This window comes from Callorhinchus milii, unplaced genomic scaffold (genome assembly GCF_018977255.1).
Source record: "Callorhinchus milii isolate IMCB2004 unplaced genomic scaffold, IMCB_Cmil_1.0 Scaffold13, whole genome shotgun sequence".
NCBI lineage: Eukaryota > Metazoa > Chordata > Chondrichthyes > Chimaeriformes > Callorhinchidae > Callorhinchus > Callorhinchus milii.
The window spans coordinates 3,897,717-3,922,858 of NW_024704754.1; the positions used below are offsets into that span (position 1 = coordinate 3,897,717).

Here is a 25,142-nt window from a genome sequence, read left to right on the forward strand (position 1 = left end):
TGGATTCGAACCAAGAAGCTTTCTGATCCCAATTCTGACTGAAGGGTATTCTAGATGGTGTAACTCTTGTGAAGACAGTTGAGTCTGGTATCACTGCTGGGCTTGTTTCTGGCTGTGGCACAGTCCCCTGTGTCTGGGTTTGTGGACAATATGAGATGGTTGAACAGAAGTTAATGATTGAGACTGGTCTCTGGCTCCTGCCATCACTTTCTGGGAATGCCAATGCCAATTAAACCACCTCGGGATTCCCAACTGTATAACTTATTCCTTCCTTTTGTTCTACACATTGAGGACCAACCATCTCCCTTCCCTGTACCACCTCCAAACTCCTTTACCTCCCTCTCTCCCCTTCGCTCCCCTCCACACTGAATAAGAACCTGCAAACAGTACAAGAATCTTCATTATTTACTCGGCAAGCATTTCACTTTATTCCATAAATGTACGTTTTTAAATATTTATGTTTTATTGTGTTTTCCGACCACTATTGTTAGCCCATTTTTTTCCCCGGAAAAATGCCAAACTTTTTCATCAACTTTTGTGGAGTCCTGTAGCTTAGCGGTTAGAGCGCTCTCCTCGCAAGCGAGAGAACCTGGGTTCCATTCCCAGTCAGGGCGAAACATTGGGCAAGTTTCCTTACTCCACACGTCTCTCTTTACCTAGAAGTAAGTGGGGACCCGTTTGGTAGTCAATTGGCGGATTGCTTTTCCAAGGATAACCATCCCTACAAAAAAAAAGAATTTGGTCACTCAATCTACGACTGTTTGTGGGACACTAATGTGTGCAATTGGCTGCTGTGTTTTGCCCACAAGATATCCAGTCAGTTCACTTTAATTCATGTTTCTGTTGAAATATTTCCAGCGAAGGAAGACAGAGGGATATTTCTTTGGAGGTGAGGGTAAAAAAAAACTATCGTAAATGTATAACTCGGATGGGTTTCAGTATTTCTGTCAGTAGGGGGTGCTCGCTGTGGGTCTGGAAGACGTGTAGTCTTCAGTAAATACCTGCTGTGTGTAACAGACATTATAGCATCACCCTGAACTGATCTCAGGGAACTATTGTAATGTTATTTTGTGCAGCGGGCAGGAGTGGCTCTTTTTGCCGGTCTTGATTAGATTTTGAAGTCTGCCCATCATGGTGCGTGGCTGGTGCGTTCCTTACTACAAAAAATAAATCTAACTGATTAACTTTAAAAAAAAATCATCGTTTCTTTAAGACTAATTGGACATTGTAATGATATCACGACTTTTTCGGTTGTGACATAGTTTGTGAGGTTAAATTGTGCCCCAGGTAATACTTTCTCTGATGATGATGAAAATAATAATAATCCTTGCATTTGATATAGCGCCTTATCACGCCTTCGAGACGTCTCGAAGCGCTTCACGGGAGAAAGAATCTGTTCGCCTTCAGCTGAACGTCTTGGGTTCTAAATTAAGTGAAGCGGAAAGGTTGAGCGCCACTGATGAGTTGGTGAAGGTGAATTCGACGGATGAATAACAACAACAACAACAACAAGATTCCATTTATAGAGCGCCTTTCACGTCGGGAGGACGTCCCAAGGCGCTGAAAGTTACATTAAAATCAAACTCGGCTCATTCGCTCATCCATTCATCGGGTTTCCAGCTTCCAGTGTAAGTATCAAATTCCCCTAAACACAAACATAAACAGAGGGACACAATGTTTCAGAGCAGAAGAGGTCCTACTAGTACTCCCCTCTACTCCACACCCCATCTCCTCTCCTCCCCCTCCTCTCTCTGGGTGTCCAGGAACTTTAGACAACAACACTGTTAAGCCTCCTATTGACTCGAATAACGTGGCTGGAATCTTTCTCGCCATCTTAACCCAGTCTGACATGAGCTGGTGGCAGAGAAGCCCCCGAGGTGTCGCTGCGCTGTGGCTCAGTGCGTGATTGGCCAGTAGGCGGCCCGGGGGCCGGGTTAGGCTCGTCAGAACAGCTGGTTGGTTTAGGCTCTGGAATTGGGGAGTTCCTGCTCGGGATTTTCCTTCTCCTTCCTCCCTCCCTCTCTCTCTCTCTCTCTCTCTCTGGGAAAAAAAACCCCCATCCTAGTCCAGCTAAGCAGCGAGGCTGATGGCAGTGAGGTTTGGGGAGCCAGCAGGAGGTTTGGGGGTTTAGTGCCTGAGTCTGTCTTGTGTGAGATGCCTCGTCGGGCTATCGTGGATGTGAGGGTGGAGGACGTGCAGAAGAGACGGGTCCCCAACAAACACTATGTATGTAACACAGTAACATCTGGGAACTTGTTGTATGCAAACCTTGTTGCTTTGTGTTTGTTTGTTTGTTTGTTTGTTTATTTATTGATCTCTCAGGATGCACAAAGTCCTGGACCAGCTCCCTGGGGTCTGCAATGTGAACCCTCCCTCCTCACCCCCATTTAAAGTTACTTTGAATTAAAATCAGACCAGTGCTGCAGTGTTTCTATTGTCACGATTTATTCCCCTTTTCTCTCCCTCTCTTCCACCCCCCACTCCAGAAAAAAAAATTGCATTGCATAAACCATTCCAAGGAGCTGATTAGCTCTGCACTAACTGCTCCAGGTAAATGCAATTGTATTTACACACTAACCTCTCTCTGAGACCCAAACCACACCTTGTTTATTACTATTCCATGGCAAATATCATTTGGAAAAGCAGTGGGAACAGCAAACCAGAGCTCTCTGTGGCTCTCTCTGTGTTGCTTCAGCACTAACTCTGCCACTTTACACTGAACACAGACAGGAAACGTGCCTTTGAGCCCTTTCCATGGGTGTTTGAGGTTGACCTGGAGTGAGCTGGGATGGCTCTTTGCCTTGAAAACATCTGAAAAGATCTTCAGTTTCAATTGCAGAGTCAGTTGGTTTTAAAGCACCGAGAATCCAGGACGAGAGACTTTGTTTTATCACAGTTTTTTTTTAAGGAAAAAAAAACTTTTATTTTTAACTTAAATGGTTTGGGGGATATTTTTAAGGCAATCTCAACCTTTCGCGTTCCTCTTGAATATACATTCTGGACAGTTTCTGTCGTGTTTTGGTGTCTGTAATGAGATGAAAGTGTTGTGAATAATAATAATAATAATGGTAATAATTCTTGCATCTGATATAGCGCCTTATTATGGTTTCGAGACGTCTCAAAGCGCTTCCCAGAATATACTGTAAAGTGAATTGACTGTATATTTTGTGGGTGTACCTTGGTGCAGAGTATCTGTGCCTTTGCTGTGGGAATAATTAGCATTTTCGACATCGTTCCTCGTCTCGCCTGCCCTGAAGAGCATCAGCTCCTAGATTCCTGGGCATTCTTACGGTTATGTGTAGGTTACTCAACCGTAGCGGTCAACATAGGCAAGTCTGGTCCTGTCTACAACAGGATTGATGTTCATCTTTCTCTGTACATTTGAGCAGATGCAGCCAATTCAACTCAGCTTTGTAATTGTGCAGCTAATTTTGCTCAGTAAGAATCATTTGCATTTGGATGGCGCCCTTCACAGAGTCGGTATGTTAACTGTGTTCTGCTTCTTATTGAGTCATGGACAGTTAAAATAATGATGGTTAAAACTTAGTCAGCCTGACGGCATTTTGAGTTTGGGTGATTTTTTTCATTGGGTGGACGTCTCAAAAGCACTTTACGGAAATTACTGGAAAGTGTAGTGACTTCATTTATATAGGCGAATGTGGCAGCCAATTTGCAACCAGCCATGTCGCACAATCACTTGGGGGTTTGAATGCATCACGGACTGTCGGAGTGAGAGTAATTCCTGCACAAACAGTAAAGGAGCAGTGGACCAACAAATGAGGGGGAGGGGAGAATTGACTATTTTTGGTCTGAATAGTAGTATATGTTCAGACTATATGTGGGTAAACCCTCCAAAGGTTGCGTGTTGTTCCGAGTTGTTTGTTATCTGTAAATTCCGTGTTTGCGGTAGGTGTGAGCCAACAGAACTGCCAACACTGGTCACCATGGACAGTCTACAAGGGATGCTGGTTTGGAAAAATACCCATTAAGTCCTGTGGAGGGCACTCTTCTGTATTTAGGGTTAAGGCACATAATAATAATAATAATCTACTATAGTTGACCTGGGACTGCGACTTCTTAAAATTGGTGCCCAAAGTACTTCACTCTGGAGCACTGCTTAATTGTGCCCAAACCCCTATAAAATGAGGACAATGTTTTGTAAATAGGCTGGAATCACTCCCTGTGACTCAATTTTTCTTCTCCCATGCAGCGACCGACACCTGTGCAAACATACAGCTGGCCAGTCGAGTTTTTGTATGTAACAGGATGTTTTCTTATGTGACCCAGTCTCTCTTTCCCCGCCTGCAGCCTATCCCACATTAACAAAATCGCCCACAAAATTTACAGTCCGTTCACTTTGCAGTGTATCCTGTGAAGCACTTTGAGGCGTCTCGAAGACGTGATAAGGCGCTGTATCAAATGCAAGGATTATTATTATTATTAAGTCATAATCAACTGGCACAGTGCAGAGTTGGATGGCCACCAACAGATGCTGTCTATTACCTTGGCGTCATTCATTGGCAGCTATTGACTGAGGCTGCTTCACATTTATTTTATTCAAAACATTTTCCACCTGATTATTATAGGCCCATTACATCCTTTGCTGGAAGGTGAAAGGATGTGGCAGCGACTTTGAAACTCCCAAGTTATTCTGGTTTTGATGGTGATGATGATGATGATCGTGGTGGTAGGGAGAGACTTTCCATTGAGGTTTGGAAAATCATCGCGCAGGATATCACCCGGACATTATTGAGTTTGCTCTGTAATTAAAGCTGTACATTGATTTCTATTAATCAGTGTAACTGCTGTTGATTAAAATATGGTGTTCATCTGTAACCGTGATTGTTAGTGTTAACTCTACCAAGGTTCTCTCTTTCTCTCGCGCTCTCTCTTTAATTCAATTCTTACTCTATCGTGCTGCGAATAACTGTGTGCTGGAATCCCACACGCCTTTCTTCTAATCAGTGTAAGGGTCCGGAGCGAGCTGGCTGTTTCAGCAGAAGATTGACGACTCAGTGCTGTGCCCACATTGTTTGGCTGTGAAAGAAACTCTTATGTTCAGTGCTCACACACGAGTAGCACATGAGCGGTGTCTTCATGGTTACAGAGTCACGTAGAGCGATACGACACAGAGAAACGAGCATTCAGCCTGTGTCGTCTTCTCAATCTGTGTACCTTCCCTGCGAAGAGGACAAACAAGTGATTGCTTGAACTCGCTACTGCTGAACGAGGTGTAATTAATTCTACCCCACATTCTCGTCGTCGTTTGCCTGCTGCACGTGAGAAGGAAAGGAGCGACTTGACGCAGGGTCCTGAGACCATGCAGTGTCTCACACAAACACACACGCACACATTGTGCGAAGAGTTACACCTCGTTCAGCAGTAACTGGTCCAAGGCATCACTTGTTTGTCCTCTTCACAGGGAAGACAAATACAGTTAGTAATGGGAGAAAGATTTTATATGTGGCTTAGTAATAATAATAGTAATAATGGAGTCCTGTAGCTCAGTGGTTAGAGCACTCGCTTTACAAGTGAGAGACCTGAGTTCAATTCCAGGCAGAGGGCGAAACCTTGGGCAAGTTTCCTTACTCCACACAGAGTCTAATAATAATAATTCTCCAAAAAAAAACAATAATAAATTGGTCATTTTCAATCCATGACTGTTTGTGGGACACTGCTGTGCCAATTGGCTGCCGCGTTCGCCCACAAATATACAGTCAATTCACTTTACAGTATATTCTGTGAAGCGCTTTGGGACGTCTAGAAGACGTGAAAAGCGCTATATCAAATGCGCGGATTAGTATTTGATACAGCGCTTATTATTGATTATTATTATTATTATTATTAATAATAATAATCCTTACAGTTGCTATTGCTTCGGGAAGATGTCCAGAAGTGCTTCACAGGATAGGCTGTAAAGTGCAGTGACTGTGCCTTTTGGAGCTTCAATAACCATCACAGACTTTGAGGGAAGGAGGGAGGGAGAGAGGGAGGGAGCTAATGACTTGGAAGCTTTACAGTTAGCGATTTTGCTGATTATCTTTATTTCCTTTCAGGTTTACATTATCCAAGTCACATGGTCCAATGGCTCCACCGAAGTTATCTATAGACGATACAGCCGATTCTTTAATTTGCAGGTAAGGTTGGATGGTGTCAAGGAATCTTTAAATCGTTCTCATTCCTCGACCTGTTTCGCAATATTCGTTCGCCGTTTACTTTGGCAATAAATTCAAATGTCTTCAAGTCCGCCGCAGGGCATGCAAGTCTGTACACGTGACATTGGCTACGTGGAATAATGCAAAGATTAATAGCTAAACGCAGCCTGGGGAAGAGTGTAAAATGCTTCATTTTGGGAATAGTTCTCCCAATGTGGGTGTACTGTTGTGTGTGTATGTGTCTGTGTTGTATGTATGTGTGTTGTGTGTGAGAGAGAGAGAGTGAGGGTGAGAAGGAGATGAAGCTCTGGCCTCTTAAAATCATTTTTCAATATAAAAGTCGTGACCCCAGTACGTAGCGGTTGATTGAATGCAGTATTTCATCTACGTGACAGCCCATACAAGTCAATCAGTGGTCTTTGAAGGTTTGTCAAATAAACAGGCGCAATCCACCATCGCGGCATCAAATTCATTCTTTGAAATCTGGTGTTATTTATCTTGGCTGCATTTTATTTCAGTGATAAATTTGTCTTTTATTACCTGTACCTCTGTACACTGAGGACCTTCCTGTTTAGCCTGTGCGGCTAATCGGAATATGTGAGGTGCAAGCCAGAAAATCCTGGTAAGCTAAACGATTGCCTTGGCAGAATCCTGAATGGCAGAATTACAGGTGTGCCATGATTCCCTCTGAGTAATGGCCCTCTAAATAGTTGCAGAACAGTCTAACAGTTGTTAGGAAGTGTAAATACTTTTATAGGGAACTTAACGCCAAGTGCTTTGAGCGAGTTTCCTAAAGCAAGCACACTTCTGCATTAACGATGATCATCAGATTGCCTTTTGTTGTCACTTCCTGATTACCAGCTTGTTATACACTGTGGCTTTTCTCCTTAATTGGATTCTCAACAGACTGTGAAGACAAGGGACATATAGCCTTTAGCTTCACTGTCGGTTGTCAAATTGGTTTGTTGGGTAGAGTATTTTATTCAAGTAAAAATCCACATTACAAGACCGAGTGAGTGTTTTATCACACCAGTTGTAAATGACACTCACTCACTCACTCCCTTTGATGTTGATTTTGGTACTTTATTAGTGTGGCCGATGTTGAGGCCTTTGGTAGTCTGTGGGAAGTTGGAGGTTTGTGAGTGCAGCATCAACTTGCATGTCGAGCTCCAGCGGTGATACGTCAAAGCCTTGCCATGGTACGGCTGGTTTTAAAGCTCTCGCGAGATGTTGTGAAGCCTTGCTAGTCCATGAGGCTGTATAAGGAAATGTAAATAATTTGATCGGGAAACCTCATGGAGTCCTGTAGCTTAGTGGTTAGAGCACTTGCCTCGCAAACGAGAGGACCTGGGGTCGATTCCCAGAAGAACTGAAAATGCAGAGATGCTGAAGGTTGATGCAGTGAGACTGAACAAATGGTCTTAAGAGGCAAGAGAAGGAGGGAGAAAGATATAAAAGCATGATCATATGGTAACTGACTTGGAGTGAATGTGAAACAACTAGATATTCGGAATCTGAGTGAGGCAGGTTTGGGTTTATTCCTCCAAGATTCCCTTACAAGCTCACGGCCAGCGCTATGTAAAATACTATTGATGAAGCTAACAGTATATTCTTTGAAGCGCTTTGAGACGTCCCAAAGACTTGAAAAGGCGCCATATCAAATGCAAGGATTATTATTAGTATTACTGGTAGTATTACGAGTACCAGTGCTCGATCTTAGAGTTTGGCATACGTACAGGGTAGAGTGGGAATTATAAATCAAGTTAAAGAAAGGCAACTTTGCTTACAAGAAATACCGGTACAGCACAGATGAATTGATCAACTGTGTGTGTCCTGAAACTCCTATATGGCAGCATTAAAATAACACAAATACTTCAGTTCTGATTGCTCTGGGGTCCATGATGCCGGAACAAACCTGAATTAAATGGCAAATTAACGTTTGCACCTGTCAGAAATGTTGGAAAATCTCGCCCATGTTTGACGTGTTACACATGATTTCAGTCTCGTTCAGAGACGTGCTCGGATCTTGTAGGAATTAGCAGTTTGAGAAAACTCGACCATTCTACCAGCATCTGGACCAGGAGGGGGACTAAAGCTCTTGATTTAGTGGACGAATAGCTGAATTAAAAACAGAAGTTGCTGGGAACACGCAGCAGGTCAGGCAGCATCTATGGAGAGAGGAAAGTGAGTTAAAGTGAGTTTCAGGTCGATGATCTTTCGTCAGAACGTGGGTTCTACCGGTGTGAATAGCTGACACGGATCTGGTGCTGTGAAATCCTGTTGGGTTTGTTTGATGCAGTGCCTGATATTCAGCAGGCCATGTGGATCGTGTGAGCAGCGTGGATGGGTTTTTATCAGCGCAAGATCATGACTTGTTTAGTCCAAAGTCCTTCTGGATAACAAAGTCCAACAAGGTTGCTCTTCAAACAAAACCCAGTCCTGTCGCATCGAATTTATTTACATTGATAAATTTGGAATCGATACTCACAGTAGTGGTGGGAAAGGGCGTACACATGTTATGTGAGATGCGGGTTGACCTGGTAACTCGTATGATGTGCTAGTTAACTGAAGGAGTTGACATAACTGGCTGACATATACTGAACCACCCAACTGATGTCAGGAGCTGAACATCTCACACAGGGAGAAGCAGACACAGTGAATACTCCAGCTCCAAAGACTATGACCGAATTTTGGGTTTGACAGATTTCTGCACTTTACCCTATTCCTTCAAAAAAAATAATAATTTGGTCACTCAATCCACAACAGTTCGTGGCACGCTGCTGTGTGGCAATTGGCTGCCGCGTTTCGCCCACAAAATATATCGTCAAGGCCAATTCCAGTTGCCACACGGATTCGGGGCTGGAGGTATTAGGGAGCACAAATTTCACTTCACTACCGAGTGACTTCAAAGAGAAGAATGCCTTGCGAGCAGCTGATTGGCATCTGAAACCTTCCAGCTGTTTCAGTTTAAGATCCTGAAACGTGCCATTTTCTGGCTTCTGCACTGCTTACATCAGCAAACCACTAATCACAGTACAGTACAGTGTGCAGAGCAGCTCGGGCAGATATCCTCACGTCAGGATTTTGCACAAGTAGCAAGACAGCAACACTGCCACCGAGTCATTTTTTTTCTCTCTTCTTTTAACTGGACGTGTAAACTGTATGGTTATGTGGCAATGTCAAAGACTGTACTTTCAACAAGGGGCTTGAAATCAGAATTATCTTTACTCTCCTTCCCCGGTTTAAACCTTTAAATTGAAATGGGGAATAAATGGTCTTCTTGTGATTTCAGCAGACGTTACCTTATTGACTGGGTTACACCACAGATGGGTGTGACTTTCACTTATTCTTTTGGAGGAAGCGAACATTAATAGTGTTCATCTTGGATTGATCCCAGGCTTAGGGTTTGTTAATTTAATTAAGAAATTAATTAGCAAGCGGCTGCCGCATTTCGCCCACAAATATACAGTCACTCCACTTTACAGTATATTCTGCGAACCACTTTGTTCTATTGTCAGTGCAGGTTCAGCACCTGGCGAGGAATGGATCGGGTGTTGAGGTTATCATTGTCCCTGTAAGTTGTCCCAAGTGCTCCGGGACACGTGAGGGGAGCTGTATAAATGCAAGTTGTCGTTGTTGTTGTAGTAAGTGTATTTGAGAATGGAGATCAGGCTCTGAAACCTCCTGTTGCGGGGCCCGGGACAGTTATATGAATGTGGCAGCGTGACTGAGTGCCCAGAAATGCTCAATTCAAGATGGGGCATTATAAGTTCCTTTTATTTTAAGTGAGTTCATTGCTGTGTTACTCACAACGAATTGACTGTGGTGTGAGTATTGGCACACGCACTGAGCAAATAAACGGATCGAGACAGTTCACGCACTTCCTTCCGCCGTCGTCATCATCCTCCACAAACGGGGCCTGTTTTGTCCGAGCCTGTCCGTGTTTCACACGCTGATATTCATAAAGCGTCGGAGCAAGTCACAGGCAGCTCTCTGTGTGTACAGTGGCTGCTTCAGCACCAGTAAACATACACAATCCGCACGTTTCGCCCACAATATACAGTCAACCACTTTACAGTATATCCTGTGAAGCCCTCTGAGACGTCTCGAAGATGTGATCAGGCGCTGTATCAAATGCAAGGATTATTATTATTTGTTGCAGCGCCTTTTACGTCAGGAGGTCAGAGTGGTCCACTGAATTTTACCGTAGAGAGTAGTGACTATGTGTTGTGTGGGTGGATTTACTCGTAACGTGAGCCTTGGTAATATGTTGCCAAGGAAGATGTCAAAACAAAGGCTGATCCTGCCCTTGCGCGACTTCAGTGTGTTAATGCATGCACACGCACGCACAAAATAACGTGTCAGCACAGACCAGGAATAAACCCAGACCCCAGTATGAAATCAGCTGAAATACACAAGCTGGAAATGGTGAGACCCAAGAGTTTGCCTGTTGTCCCAATGTGGATTGAAGCAGTTGTCTTCTCCATGTGCCAGTGGCTTTTACTTTTCAATCTTGGTAGCTGTCGTCTCTCACCTGCCAGCTGTAGTCAGGAAATTCTGAAAGCAGTTGATCGCATTCCTGGGTGTAAGCGGGACCAGCTGGCTTTGTCAGGAACCTCGAGGAATGCGAGTCAAAATCCTTTAATAGACGTGCATCAAATTCGAAAAAGATAGGTTGTGAATGGTGAAATCCAGTCTTTTCCAAACTTGTCGAGTACCTTCCGCATCTGACCATTTATAACCGGATTCCTTGTTGAGGTTACCGTTGCCGCACAAAACCCAATTTTGTGGGATTTCACCTACAAAATATACAGTAAATTCACTTTACAGTATATTCCGTGAAGCGCTTTGAGACATCTCGAAGACGTGATAAGGCGCTGTATCAAATGGAAGGATTATCATTTATCATTATGTGATTGGGAAGGAACATTTTCATAAGTACTTGTCCAATGTAAGGTCTTGCTCTCTCTGAGTTAGATTGCCAATTCAGGGCTTGATCGTTGGTAGTTTGTTCTATAATAATAATAATCTTTGCACTTGATATAGCGCCTTATCACGTCATTGAAACGTCTCAAAGCGCTTCACAGAAAATACTGGAAAGTGAATTGACTGTATATTTTGTGGATGATGTACAGCACGAGGTACTGATGTCCATTAGAAACCAAATTAAGCCTGACCACATCCACGTCATAGAAACACTTTCAGCCAACAGAGAGAGAGTTTCATCGCATCAGTGTGGCCTGATGGTTGGGGAGGTGATAGGGCATGTGACGCCCAACCTCTGAAGCTCATGTTATTGATTAGCTTTGTTTCGCTGAATGTCTTCCTGACGTGTTACCTCATTAGGCCACTGGTTCAGCGGGAGGCTAAGTAAGTACGTGGGCAACTTTATTCTTTTATATCCAGTTGCGAGAGACAGAGAGAGAGGAACAACGGATTCACAGCAGCAGTGAGAACCGGACATACACATGAGAAATCTCTTAGTCTGTCACTCATCATGTCTCTTCTGTGTTTCACCTATTGCTATGTGCAGGAGATCCTCCGAACATTGCAGTATTTTCGAAACTAATGGAATTTTCATCCTTGTCTCCCTGCTGCTGAAGATTAATTTCTTTTGCTCTTGTGAAGAATCGACTTCTCCACGCACAGGCTGGACAAACTTTGGTTAATGACTACCATCTGTAGCTGCAATACTCTAAATTATCTTGGAAAACAGTACTTTGTGGGATGTGTGCTTATTTTTTTTAAAAAAAGGATTTCTGTTTCAAGCTGCAGTTTTGTTGTTTTTTTTACCCCCTTTTTTTTTGTTTCTTGACTACACGCTCGAGGTTGAGTGAGAGAAGCACAAATCGCTTTGGGGAAGATTTTAACTCCTGGTTGGATTACTTTCACCGTTTCTGTCTGGGAGACGAACCAGGGATTCCTGATTTTTATTAAACAGAATCCCGAACTCTGCAGCCATCACTGGATTGCAATTTGTCATTCAGGACAGATCTCACTTTACGATTTTACACTGTGTGTCTTCACGTCAATTTTCAATGAAGGGGTCTGTCAGGCCTGTTAATATTCTGCCTGTTTGCATCGAAACATCAAAACTGTCAATCTGTCATGAGCACAGGGTTTTGTGTTTGTAATTCAAAGCGAGGGAAAGTGGATCCTCGTGAGCATTTTTGTGTTTGGATGTTGCTGTGCACTTGAATTATTTTCTTCCTCCCGTCCCACTTTGCTGCTCAACAGTACATTGAGACTGAAATCAGAATTCACGGTAATCTCTGTTAAAGGTCTGTATCAAGATCCGTGTCTGGATTGTTGAGCTGCCTACGTTGGCTGTTCTGGGGATTATGCAGAGAATCTTCCTGCCCTGGAATCCACTTTAATGCTATTTGCTCACGGCCTAATTTGTGCCTAGTCCTGCATTTCTGCCAACAGCAGATTTCAAATAGGAAACATTTTCCTTTCACAGATGGCTCTCAGCGAGTCGGGCTGCCTCTGCCTTGCACTGTAACATCTCAAAAAGTATTTCAGCCATTGTTTCCAACCTTCAAGTCAAGTCCGCTCTCTGCTGCCAGAACCTGGATTTAGCCTGGAGCTAAATGTTTAACTGTGATAGCTTCTCGTTGCCAACATACTTTAGTCCCTGGAGTCATTTATGTGGACACACAAACACACACACACTCATAGAGGGACACAGAGATGGAAAGCCAGAAATTCTAAGTTGTAGTAATGGCAGTTACAGCACTAACCTGCATTCAGTTTTATCAGCCAAACCATTATCCATGCAGCAATTGCCTTTTTTTATATATGATGTGGTGGAAGAGAATGGGAAATAAAATCCTCAGGAGCAGAGAATGATTTACACAGTAATACCCACCTCCCCCGCCACCCACCCAGCTCAGGCGCCAGTCCGCTTTGTGAAGTGCTTTGAGATCTCCTCTCAGCACGAAAGTGTGTAAACGTAAGTGGTTGTTATTCATATGGTGACTCTTTGTTTCCGTCAGTCTTTCAATGTAAAGATTATGTGAGCTCACAGTTAGGGATGCAAACCAAGGCATTAGTCATATGCTTGACTGTAATCCAGACGCTTGGCTCAGTGCGAGTGAGGTAAGATGAGATGTCTCTTTCCTGCCACATTTACAGAATCCTGGATTGTCCACAAGCTAACTGGACATTCACCTCATATGGAGTCCTGTAGCTCAGTGGTTAGGGCACGCGCCTCACAAGCGAGAGACCTGGGTTCAATTCCCGGCAGGGCGAAATATTGGGCAAGTTTCCTTCCTCCACACCCCACTGTTTACCTAGCAGTAAGTAGGAAGCTGGTTGTTAATCAATTGGCGGATCAATTTTCTGAGGGTAATAATTAATTCGAAAAAAAATAATTATAATTTGTCCACTCAATCCATGACTGTTTGTGGAGACGCTGCTGTGAGCAATTGGCTGTCACATTTTGCCCACAAAATACACAGTCAATTCACTTTACAGTATATACTATGAAGCGCTTTGAGACGTCTCAAAGATTTGATAAGACACAATATCAAATGCAAGGATTATTATATGTGATGCCTTTAAATTTTCAGTAGTCTGATTGTTGTTTGCACTCATCATTTTTGTCCACGGAGCATAGTGGAGGAGAAGGGGGATAAGTACGTTCTTTCAGAATCTCTGGGTCAAGACTAAGCTACACTTTACACACAGAAAGGAGCATTGATTCCCTTCAGACAAAATAGGAATAATCAAATATATCTGATGAAATGTTGTGACTTGCAGCATTTGGTTTTACTTCTATGAAGCCTTGGCGGACTAACATGAGAGCTTTGTTGGGTGGTAGGGAACTGACCAAGTTTTTACCAGTTTGATTCTTTATGTAATTCTCTTATCCCCTCCAACACTGTGTAAGATATATTCCCTCTCCCCGCCCCAGAATATATCCTATCAATTGATTGATTACCTACCCTCTGTCTGCCCCTGAGTGAAGTCATTTAGCTAATAGGCGATGGTGAGTTGTGTGTGATTAAGGCATTCGCATCCGATCTGGGTTTATTTGCTGGTGATTTCATAAATCAGAAACACACATCTGCCACTAAGATTTGCCCACAAAATATACAATCAATTCACTTTACAGTATACTCTGTGATGCGCTTTGAGACGTCTCGAAGACATGATAAGGGCTATATCAAATGCAAGGATTATTATTATTATTCCGAGTTTCTGACCATGTCCACTTGTTTTTTTTCTTGCACATGATAGGGAATATTTGGACCCATTTAGATTCTAACCTTTATGATAGTCCTCACATTTGACACAGCGCCCGTTACTCTGGAAGGATGTCTCAAAGATGAATTGTAAAGTGTAATGACTGAGTGTTTTGTGGAGATTGTAATGTGCAAACCGTATCCATCCCCACAGTTTGAAAATCACAAATTCTGCAACAAAAAAAAACTTTTTCTCATCTGCCTGATTGGATGGAATGGGTGCGTCCTTTCAGATGAAGATCTGGGCTTTGTTTCAAAGTCAGTCTCACAGAGAGACACTGCATCGGGTATAACAAGCATCAGACAGGAAATTGCCTTAATGTAAATTGCTATCCGCTTAATATTCTGGACAGCATAAAGGCAGATTCCTTCCATGCTAAACATTCCAGTCTTATCAGATAGTTTTCACTATTCACTTAATCCAATTTAGCCTTTAGGTTGTGTCCATGAATCAATCGGTGTTTGGAGTGGTTCTGTCCGTAATGCACTGTGATGTGAGAGAAAAGGAATGTCTCCACCCTGCAGTGTATTACTCATCACTCTCAGTAGTTTTTGCCGGTCAGTGTTTGGACCTAATTGTCTATCAAAGATCTGCGTCGCAAAATGTTCTGTGAACCGCAATCTGCTTGGTGGTAATTTGACCTAACTGATTTATTTATTAGTATCTTGTTATTAGTGTCGAGAGGGAGATGGGTGAATTATCTCTGTTCCTAATTCTGTTGGCTGTGTGACTGGGCTCTCTGATATACTAAGATAATCCCATAGGATCTCTGAAAATAATAAGAATAAATCCTTACATGCTGTAATGTAAAGTGTCTTTCATATTGGGAGGATGTTTCAAAGTGCACAGGATTCACATTCATACTGTAAAGTGACTGCGTGTTTGTGGGTGGCTCAGCAATGTCACACAAACAGCCGTGAAGCGAGCGAGTGATTTATTGGAGAAAAACGGAGACGGAACCATGGAAACGTACAATACAGAGGAAAGCCATTGTGTCTGTGCTACGCTTTGAAAGAGCAAATCTCTCGCTCCTCGCTCGCTCACTCACTCACTCACTCTGTCACTCTGTCACTCACTTTGTCACTCACTCACTCACTCTCTCTCACTCACTCACTCACTCACTCACTCACTCACTCTCTCACTCACTCACTCACTCTCTCTCTCTCTCTCACTCTCTCTCTCTCACTCACTCACTCACTCACTCTCTCACTCACTCACTGTGTCACTCACTCTGTCGCTCATTCACTGTGTCACTCACTCACTCACTCTGTTACTCTGTCGCTCACTCACTGTGTCACTCACTCTGTCACTCACTCACTCTGTCACGCACACACTCACTGTGTCACTCACTCACTGTGTCACTCACTCACTCTGTTGCTCACTCACTGTATCACTCACTCTGTCACGCACGCACTCACACTCACTACCCTCTCATAAAATGTGTGAATGTAACGCTGCAGAAGTCACCTCCCCAAAGTGCTCTGGTCAGCTGAGCTCCAAAGAAATTTACTTCAGATCATCCCTGACCTTCGTCCTATTCAGAGGCTTTCCACAGATTGTTGTTTGGACAGAGACTCAACCCAGAAACATTTCCCCGAATTTCCTGATTTGATCCGTGGGATTTCCATCGGTTCTGTTTTGACTTTAGATTCCCAGCATCAGAAATGGTTTCTTTCCAAGCTCCGTTGATATATTTATTTTTTATTAAAAAGAAATAATAATAATAATAATCCTTGCATTTGATGTAGCGCCTTATCGCGTCTTCGAGACGTCTCACAGACTCTGCATGGAATATACTGTAAAGTGAATTGACTGTATGTTTTGTGGGTGAAACGCGGCAGCCAATTGCACACAGCAGCGTCCCCACAAACAGTCGTGGATTAAGTGACCAAATCATCATCATTATTTTTTTTTGAGAAGTGATTATTATCCCCAGAAAAGCGAAATTTCAGCCTGGGGTTCGAGTTCCTGCTTCACAAACCCTCAGCCTTTGTCACAGGACGAACATTCTCCGAGCTGAGTCAGAGAGACCGTAGTCTTGTGAGTGTGTCGCTGTGACATGGGAACAGGCAGGGAATCTCCAGAGAGGCAGCAAAGCGAAGAATCTGCTTATATATACACGTCCCTTTAGGCATCGGAGTGTGAAGAGGGAGGGAGGGAGCCAAGAAGGGTCATTTTCTGCTTTCTCTGGCTTCACCCCCAGATACTAAACAAGGACAATTCTGTTTCTCATAAGTGATTTGCTGGATTCCTCACAGCACTTCAGGCAATCTTGTTGTGTGCAGCTTTCAGATGAAGAATGAATATTAATTCAGTAATTGATATGGATTTGTGCAGTTTTTTAAAAAAAATGCACGGGGACTATTCGGTGGCAACGAGGTGTGGTGTGTTTTTAGCTGATGGGAAATATTTCAAGGTCTCCATATCTCAAGTGTTGTGAAGCAACCAATTGCTTTATTTAGCCTGCTCGGTAGCTTGTTCAAAGTTGTTAATAAGACGTCTGATTAATCAGAGCATCCTTCTGTTTTCTGTCAAGGCTTCCCTTCGACATAAAATAAAATGACGTGTTGGTTGGATAATGAGAGACCTGATGTTTCTGTTACCTCGAGTTGTTGGTGCATTTCTTGCTAGGAGTTGATTAGTGATGTGTGTGGATGATCATCAGTACTGAGTGCTGTAGCGATTGCATCAACAACAACTACTACTTGCATTTACATAGTGCCCTTCATCCAGGATAGTGTCCTGGAGCCCATCATTTGTCCAGTGGGTTACGTCCACTCCTTCTTCGTGTTAACCTCAGCAATTTTTTCAGCCTTAGCGTTGACGACCGTTTTCCGTGAGTTTCTTTTGTAAGAAATACATTGAAAAAAAGGACAAAAAAGGGCAAAAACAGTTGAGATCGAATTCAACAATTTAATCCAAAAAAGTAATAAAACAAACCCTAAATATCTTTGCGCTGATATGAGTCCTCTTCACGTTCTCAATCGTCTTGGTATCTGTATGGGATACTATGTACGATTAAAAATCCATTTCCTTTTTTGTCTCGGTAACATTCCCAGGTTCATTCGCTCTCTGATCATACTCTTTGCCTCTCAGATGCAGCTGTTGGACACGTTCCCGGTGGAAGGAGGCCAGAAGGACCCCAAGCAACGCTATATTCCTTTCCTGCCAGGTATACGCCGCTCGTTTCCATTCCTCCTCTCTATTCCCCAAAGGCCGTAACTGGCTGATAGTTTGTCTGCAAAAGTCGTATAGAAAAGTGCGCTGGAGCAAAATAACTTCTGATTGTAAAGTATTGAGATTTACTTAACGGCAGGACTGTGAAAGTGATTGTATGAGTACAGTAATGTGTACCTATGAGTGACGTGTATTGCAAAGGGCCGGGTTTGGTGCCTTGATTTGTGCTGAGTGAGTGAGTCTGTCTTTGTCTCTATTCCTCCCTTTGCTAATTCAGGGCCATTTCTTTTCATTATGCCTTTTGTTGCCAGAGCCTCATTTTGCTTCAAGCCTTTTTTTTGGCTCTCTTCCTTCTTCCTGTCTCTGGTGACTGGCTGCAGCTTTGGTATTGCTCTTTCGCCTGTTTTATGAGAGCTTTGTGTCCTTTCTCTCACTCTCCTCACACTCTCTTTCTCTCTCTCTCTCTCTTTCTCTCTCTCACCCTTTCTCGTGCTCACTCACTGGCTCACTCTATTGCGAGCTGGTTCTCTCTCTCTCGCTCTGTCTTGGGGGCTGCTATCCCCTCCTTCTCTTTTTGATCACCCTTTTTGCTAAACTTTCATTTTAAAATCTTTGGGCTCTTGTTTTTCTCCTGTTGTTTTGTTAGCTTTTGACCTTTTTTTTCTCTGCCAAATTTCTGAGCTTTGTTTCTCCGTTCCTTCCTCCTTTGCCTCAATAACAACAACAACAACAACAAATGCCATTTACTCAGCGCCTTTCACGTCAGGAGGACATCCCAAAACGCTGGACAGTCAGGGAACCGCACCCGAGCTGGTGGTTGAGATTAGGAGGGGTGGAGGGCACGGAGGGTAAGGGTAGGAGGGTGACTGAAGGCCCAGACGAAGAGGAGAGTCTTGAGATTGGACTTGAAGGAGGCAAAGGAGGGGACGAGGCGGAGGATGGAGTTCCAGAGGGTGGGGGCAGAGAGGCTGAAGGCCTGATCACCAATGGTGGGGCAGGCAAGGCAGAGGATGTGAAGCAGGCCAGAGCCTGCTGAGCGGAGGGAACGGACAAGTTCGTAGGTGGTTAGGAGGTCACGGAGGTAGGGAGGAGTAAGGCTGTGGAGGGCTTTGAAGGTGAGGACCATGCGAGATACTGCGGATAGGACAAAAACTCTAATTTCTACAGCACTGCTCACGCAAGATAATGTAAGGGATACTTGATATTCCGTAGAAGGAGCCAGAATGAGCTTTATATGGAACAGGTTCAGTTGTATTCCCTTAGCTCCAGCGGTGCTAAGACTCTCCAGAATCTATTCCTCGCTGTCGTTTATGGCTAAAACTGTTCCGCGATAGTAACAAAACTCGACTTTGGCATCCAGAGAAGTGCTGGCCCAGTGTTATTGGGAGAAAGCCATCAGTTTGCTCAGAGGGTCTGTGTCTGATTGCTCATGCCCAGAGCTGTTGCTCATAATTCATACGGCTGGCTGGTCACCAGCAAACCTCAAACTCCAGACCAGATATGGTAGTGATTAAATGTAACTGATTAGCAATGGTCCTGCTCAAATCTGACTTGCATTTTGGTACAAATCTGTCACTCCAGCATAACGATTATGTCGGCTTAAAACCCATGAAATTGTGAAAAGTAATACGGTCTAATAAACTGTTTTTCAGTATTAAAAGTCCTGAAGTACCGTGTTGATCAAATGTGATTCGATTTTACGCCCAGTCTAGGGGATTTCAGCTCTGAATGGATCCATCTCCAATGCCCTCCTAGACACTGTATTGAGTTACAAAAGTAGTTTCTCTTTCTTTGAGAAACATCTGGACTTTTTAATCTGAGTTTGAGATCCCAAATGATGGAAAATCTGGAAATAATTGGAATGTGTAGGACAAAGGGAGTTTTTTTTTTACATTTCACAAAGATCTATGGTTCGGCTCGAAGGTCTGGGGAGAGTGGAAGGAATTTTTCCAGATGACTGAATCCTGCGCTCTCTTCAGGTCCTTTGCTATATTCTGAGCTCAGCTGCACCGAATTATTTCCCGAGCTTTTGTATTTGAGAAGCTTCTGAGCTCCACGTTTCAGAGCGAGAGTTTTTAACCTTTGGCCTGCATGAGCATCTGCCCCCGACAACTTAATGCTCTCCAGAATTTTTCGTATTTTGGGGAAGGGCCGCTCATTGCAGTAAAACTCGCGTATCTTATCTCCTAAATCGTACAATCGCCTAAGTCGTACTTGCACCCGAGTCCCATTCAGTTTCCTACCAGAAACCAAACTGATCGGATTTTGCTGATCGTATCTTGAAGGCAGATGTTATGTATCAGGAAGCTTGGCAGTGTTACCAGCATAAACATTGTATTGCTATGCAGCCGGTGGATTCTGCGGGCTGACCAGATTTCCAGCCCTGTTTTGCTGAATTTCATTATCTGCTTGTTTCCTCATGCGAGTTAAACACATGCAGATGCTCTGCCCAGTCCTCGTCCCTGTAACTTATAAAGACTCCTGTGCTGTGCTGCCCTCACACCGTTCCTATTCCCTTGTCTCTACAAGGATGCAGACGTTTCATTGTTGTTCTCGTGGGAGGGAGAGGTGGGCGGGGGAGTGTTTGCTGTTAAATGGAGCTGGAGTTTGGCTTTGTGAGGACATTTGGCTGGTGTTTGTGCGTGTGTGGTTTTCACATCTGGATTAATGATGCTTTCATACATTCACGTGCAGGGCAAAAGCATCGAGTGTCTCCCGCTCTGTATCATAAGCTAATGCAGAACGCTCTTCTTTGTCTTCCATTTCTGTGACTCAGAGAGTAAAAGGAGAGGTTCGGAAGAAGTTTTTTTACACAAGAGGGTTGTCGGGTGTGCAGTGATTTATCTGGGGCAGCTATTAGAGCGCAGTTGATCGGTGTGTTTAATAGAAAATTGGGGATCGGCAGTTTCTTAAAAGACACACAAAGTGGCTGATTGGCCTCCTACTGTAGTGTGCGTTCTGTTTTCCTCGATTGCTTTCATTTTCTCCGATCTCTTTGATTTTCTGACGACTATTTTTGCTAAACAGCAATTGTTTACTGGTTTAAACTCTCCCCGAGCAACATAACCCTTTTTGATTTGGTTTGAGGAAAGTGTTTGTAAAATTGGCTGCATTCCCAACGAAAGTCATGGCACGGACGCAAGTGTGACTATTGCTCCCTGTCTATTGCAGGATTAAGAGAGCTGCAGTATCTGTAACAATTCATAACAACAACAACAACAACAACAACAAGATTACATTTGTATAGCGCCTTTCACATCAGGAGGACCTCCCAAGGCATAAGCGTCTGTATCAACCCAACATCTCTGTCAATCCGATGCCTCTGTTTCACTCCCAAGCACACAGCTCCAGACAGCTCTCTTGTCTCTGGACGTCTACCAGACGCCGTCATGACTTGGAGCTCTGAGCCTTTTCTGCAGATGTTTATAATCCGAGTTGCTGAGCCAGCGTTGCTGGAGGCAGCACACACTCACGCACACAGAGCTCAGGGAATTCCGTGCTGTGCCGTTAGGTTTCCAGTACATCTCCCTCCAAATTCATCTCATTTCGGATAATTGAAAGCAAAGCACTTCTATTTAAAGGCTCGTGTTTCTGAGCAAAGATGATCATTTCCCCAAAGGTATTTTTGTGAATTTCGCGCTGAACCTCGCTGTCGCTCTTGGCTGGGGTCAGGAAGTTTGCTTTATAATATTCGCCTACAAAACTCACAGTCACTCCACTCCACAATAAGTCCCGTGAAGTGCTTCGAGAATCCTCCCAACGTGAAAGGCGCTGTATAAAGTGCGAGGACTATTCATATACGATTGTGTTAAAACCAAAACGTGGAGGAAGTGATCTGTGAGTGTGACGTGGTCGTAACCATATTTCTCGGCGGAGGAGTTCTGAAAGGGTTAATGGGCGCCTTGCTGCTTTGATCCTTGTTTCTGAGGTTGACTGTGAAGCTGCTGATTTCTTACTGGCACCGACCGACCTGGGGAAGCTGTGGAAATAAAGTATGCGGTTTGTGACTAAGGAAGGAAATCCTTCAGGATTTTTTTTTGAATGGCGAGTTGCCTTATGTGGTTGTGGACATCTGACGACAGAGCAGGTTCTCATCCCAACATGGCATTGTTTTAGCGTTCCCTCATAGAGATGGGAGGCGGGTTCTTTTCCAGGTGTGTGCACGTGTCTGCTGGTGTCTAGTTTGTCCGTTGGCAGATATAAAAGTATCAGTAACTTTGTGTGTGGGTGTATGTGTATGTGTGAGCGAGTGTGTGTGACAGAGAGATCATGTATCAGTGTAGTTTGTTGGAAGGTGGTTGTCTACTGGGGTCTAGTTTGTCTGTAAGCAGATATAACAATGTCAAGGTGTGTGTGAGATGATGTATATTTGTAGTTTATTTGAAGGAAGGTTAATGTATTAAGTTGTAGTTGAATTGTTTGATCCATTCCTAACGTTTCAGTAACTTTCTGAGACCTACGCGGATTTTAATGGCAGTTTAATATGTAATGAGCATTGTTCCGCTGATTAAGTTCAGCTTGTAACTCAAGTCATATCTGAGCCAGTGAACCTTCAGCGACCGTGTTATTCGTGGGTCAGTGAATCACAGGAGCGGTTAATGTCAATACCCGCTGTGACTCCAGCCAACGGCAAAACAACAGAACTAGCATGGCACCTCTCAACTCTCCAACTTAAATAAAATAATACTCAATAGATTTACTCATTCGTCTCGGGATTCAGAGAACTCATAAACCACTCCTAATTGCACAGGTTATACTTATTGCTTTTGTACTGGGCTGCTTCCTCCTCTGCTGTCTCAGTCCCCACGGTCAATGTGGCAGCTGGCAAACTGCTCCTTGGACTCCCACCACTTACGATAGATCTAGCCATTAACTAGGGAATGAATGCTCAGGAGGACAATCTGGACTTCCTTTATTCCCTCCGAGAGGAGGTGGGTTGTTGTCCTTGTATGAGAGTAACCTGGAAACCTTTAGAGTCGTGAATGCATAGGGTGCTTTATTCTAGCGAATGATTATACGTTAGTCCTGGTGCAGTATTGAGATATAAACTGTAGTGCAAACCGTGAATGAGTGCACGGAAATGCTCCTTCAGTCCCCCTTGGACTCCTCAGGCTACTTTGCTGACGTTTGTGATGTTTGTGTCTCGAAGCGATGTCAATGCTATGAAACATGAGCCATTCATTGTGCTGCCACATCTCCTATGGGATCAGCAGGATAACGGTAACTGCTACAATTAATGGGACTCGGATACTATATATTGCATGTGTTGCTCAATAATCTGCCCCAGGAAACATATTACATCATTGAGCATCTTTGCGAATGCATTGGGATACGTTGCTGCTTGGATCTGGCTATTTTTCCATTTTTTTTAAAAAAAGGCTTGAAATCTTGGACCGTTTAATGTAAAACTGATGACTTGGTTAATTGCTTTCCCGCCTTGGGCAAACACATCGACTCTGGTACCAGTGGAGTTAACAATGTGTTGCTTCGTTATTAATATTTCCATTCTCGGAGATTAATGAAATCAATAAAAACAAAACAAATTCTGGTTCTCCTCATCTACCGATCCCCCCCGCCACCCCCAAAAAAAACCTCCCCCACCTTCATCTCTGACGTCTCCACTCTCCTAGCTTCCCTTTGCCTCTGTTCTAAACGCCTCCTCATCCTCGGCCACTTCAACCTTCACTTTACCCCCTCATGCTCAATCTTCTTGGACTTTCTCCTCTCTCCTTTCCTTTCACAACCTCTCCCTCCACATCCACTCCAACACCCACGTTCATGGTCACTCACTCGACCTGGTGATTACCTGGAGCCTCAGTGTCTCGGATATCACAATCACAGACGATCACCGTTTCATCTCCTTTAACTCCTTTAATCCCTCTTCCCATCGCCACCAAACTCACCTCCATCTCCTACCACTCCTGGAAAAAAATCTCCCCGCAATCCCTCTCCACTGCCTTGGAGTCATCTGAACTCCTACCCCTCTGGCCTACTTCCCACGCTGATTTATCCTCCTCGCTCACACTCCTCCACAACTCCCTTTTCACCACTCTTGATGCCCTTGCCCTCCTCACCTCCCAAAGTGCCTACTACTCATGAACCTCACCCTGGTACACCAGCTACCTCCACTCCCTCAAGGGTCAGGTACAGGCCGTTGAACGCACCTGGCTCAAGTCTGACCTAACGGTCCACCAGCAGATCTGGCTGAACCACATCAACATGTACCGCTCCACCCTCGCCTCCACCAAATCACCCTTCTATTCCAAGATAATCTTAATCCAAAAACAATAATAAATTGGTCATTTTCAATCTACGACTGTTTGTGGGACATTGCTGTGCGCAATTGGCTGCCGCGTTCGCCCACAAATATAGTCAATTCACTTTACAGTGTGTTCTGTGAAGCGCTTTGGGACGTCCTCCCGACGTGAAAAGCGCTATATCAAATGCAAGGATTATTATTATTATTATTATTAGAGGCAAAGGACATCCCCAGGTTCTTACTCTCCACCGCCAACCGCCTCCTCCGTCCACCCTCCCACGCCTCACCCATTCTCTCCTCAAGCTCTGACTGTGAGGAAATGCTATATTTCTTCAAGTCCAAAGGGCTCGGTCCTCGGTTGCCTCCTTTTCAACCTCTACAACAACAACAACAACAAGATTCCATTTATAAAGCGCCTTTCACGTCAGGAGGACGTCCCAAGGCGCTGCACAGTTGGGTCATGACCCGAGCAGGGGGGAAATGGTCAGGGTAAGGGGAGGGAAGGGAGGGAGCGAGGAGGGGGAAGAGAGTCGAGAGGGGAGCTGAAGGCTCGGTCAAAGAGAAAGGTTTTGAGACCGGCCTTGAAGGAGGACAGGGAGGAAGCAAGGCGAAGGCACTGGGGGATAGAGTTCCAGAGCCTGGGGGCTGAGAGGCTGAAGGCCCGACCACCGATGGTAGGGCGATTGGGGCGGGGACGTGGAGCAGACCGGAGCCAGAGGAACGGAGGGTACGGGCAAGTAGGTAGGGGATAGTAGGTCGGAGAGGTAGGAGGGAGCAAGGCCGTGAATGGCCTTGTAGATGAGGATGAGGATCTTGAATTCGATCCTCTGGGGGATGGGGAGCCAGTGGAGGCGAGCGAGGGTGGGAGTGATGTGGTCCCGAAGCCCGGTGCGGGACAGTACACGAGCTGCAGAGTTCTGAATGACCTGCAGCTTGTGGAGGGAGGTGGCGGGAAGGCCGGCGAGGAGAGAGTTCCCATAGTCCAGCCTTGAGGTGATAAAGGCGTGGACCAGGGTTTCAGCGGCGTGAGGGGTGAGGTAATGCCGTAGTCTGGCGATGTTCCGGAGGTGATGGAAGGCGGTGCCAGTTGTGGTGCGGATGTGAGGGAGAAAGGACATGCTTTCCCTTGGTGACATCATCCAGACATGGGGTCAACTTCCACATGTATGCGGATGACACCCAACACTATCACTCTGCCTCCACCCTCGACTCCAGGACAAGTGACATCCTGACTGACGTCAAGTCGTGGATGAGAGCCAACTTTCCACAGCTGAATGTCAGCAAGACCAAGGCCCTCCTGA

At 44.5% G+C, this 25,142-nt stretch overlaps 1 protein-coding gene across 2 annotated transcripts in view; it reads left to right on the forward strand.

Moving 5' to 3' along the window:
- The first annotated feature begins 2,044 nt into the window (after positions 1 to 2,044).
- sh3pxd2b (SH3 and PX domains 2B) overlaps positions 2,045 to 25,142 on the forward strand; it is a 63,212-nt gene continuing 40,114 nt past the window's right edge. For both annotated transcript variants that reach the window (XM_007901258.2, XM_007901259.2), the window contains exons 1-3: positions 2,045 to 2,226; positions 6,057 to 6,137; positions 17,502 to 17,577. In XM_007901258.2, coding sequence (XP_007899449.2) covers positions 2,155 to 2,226; positions 6,057 to 6,137; positions 17,502 to 17,577 — 229 coding nt within the window. In that variant the 5' untranslated portion in view covers positions 2,045 to 2,154. The remainder of the gene's footprint in view (positions 2,227 to 6,056; positions 6,138 to 17,501; positions 17,578 to 25,142) is intronic.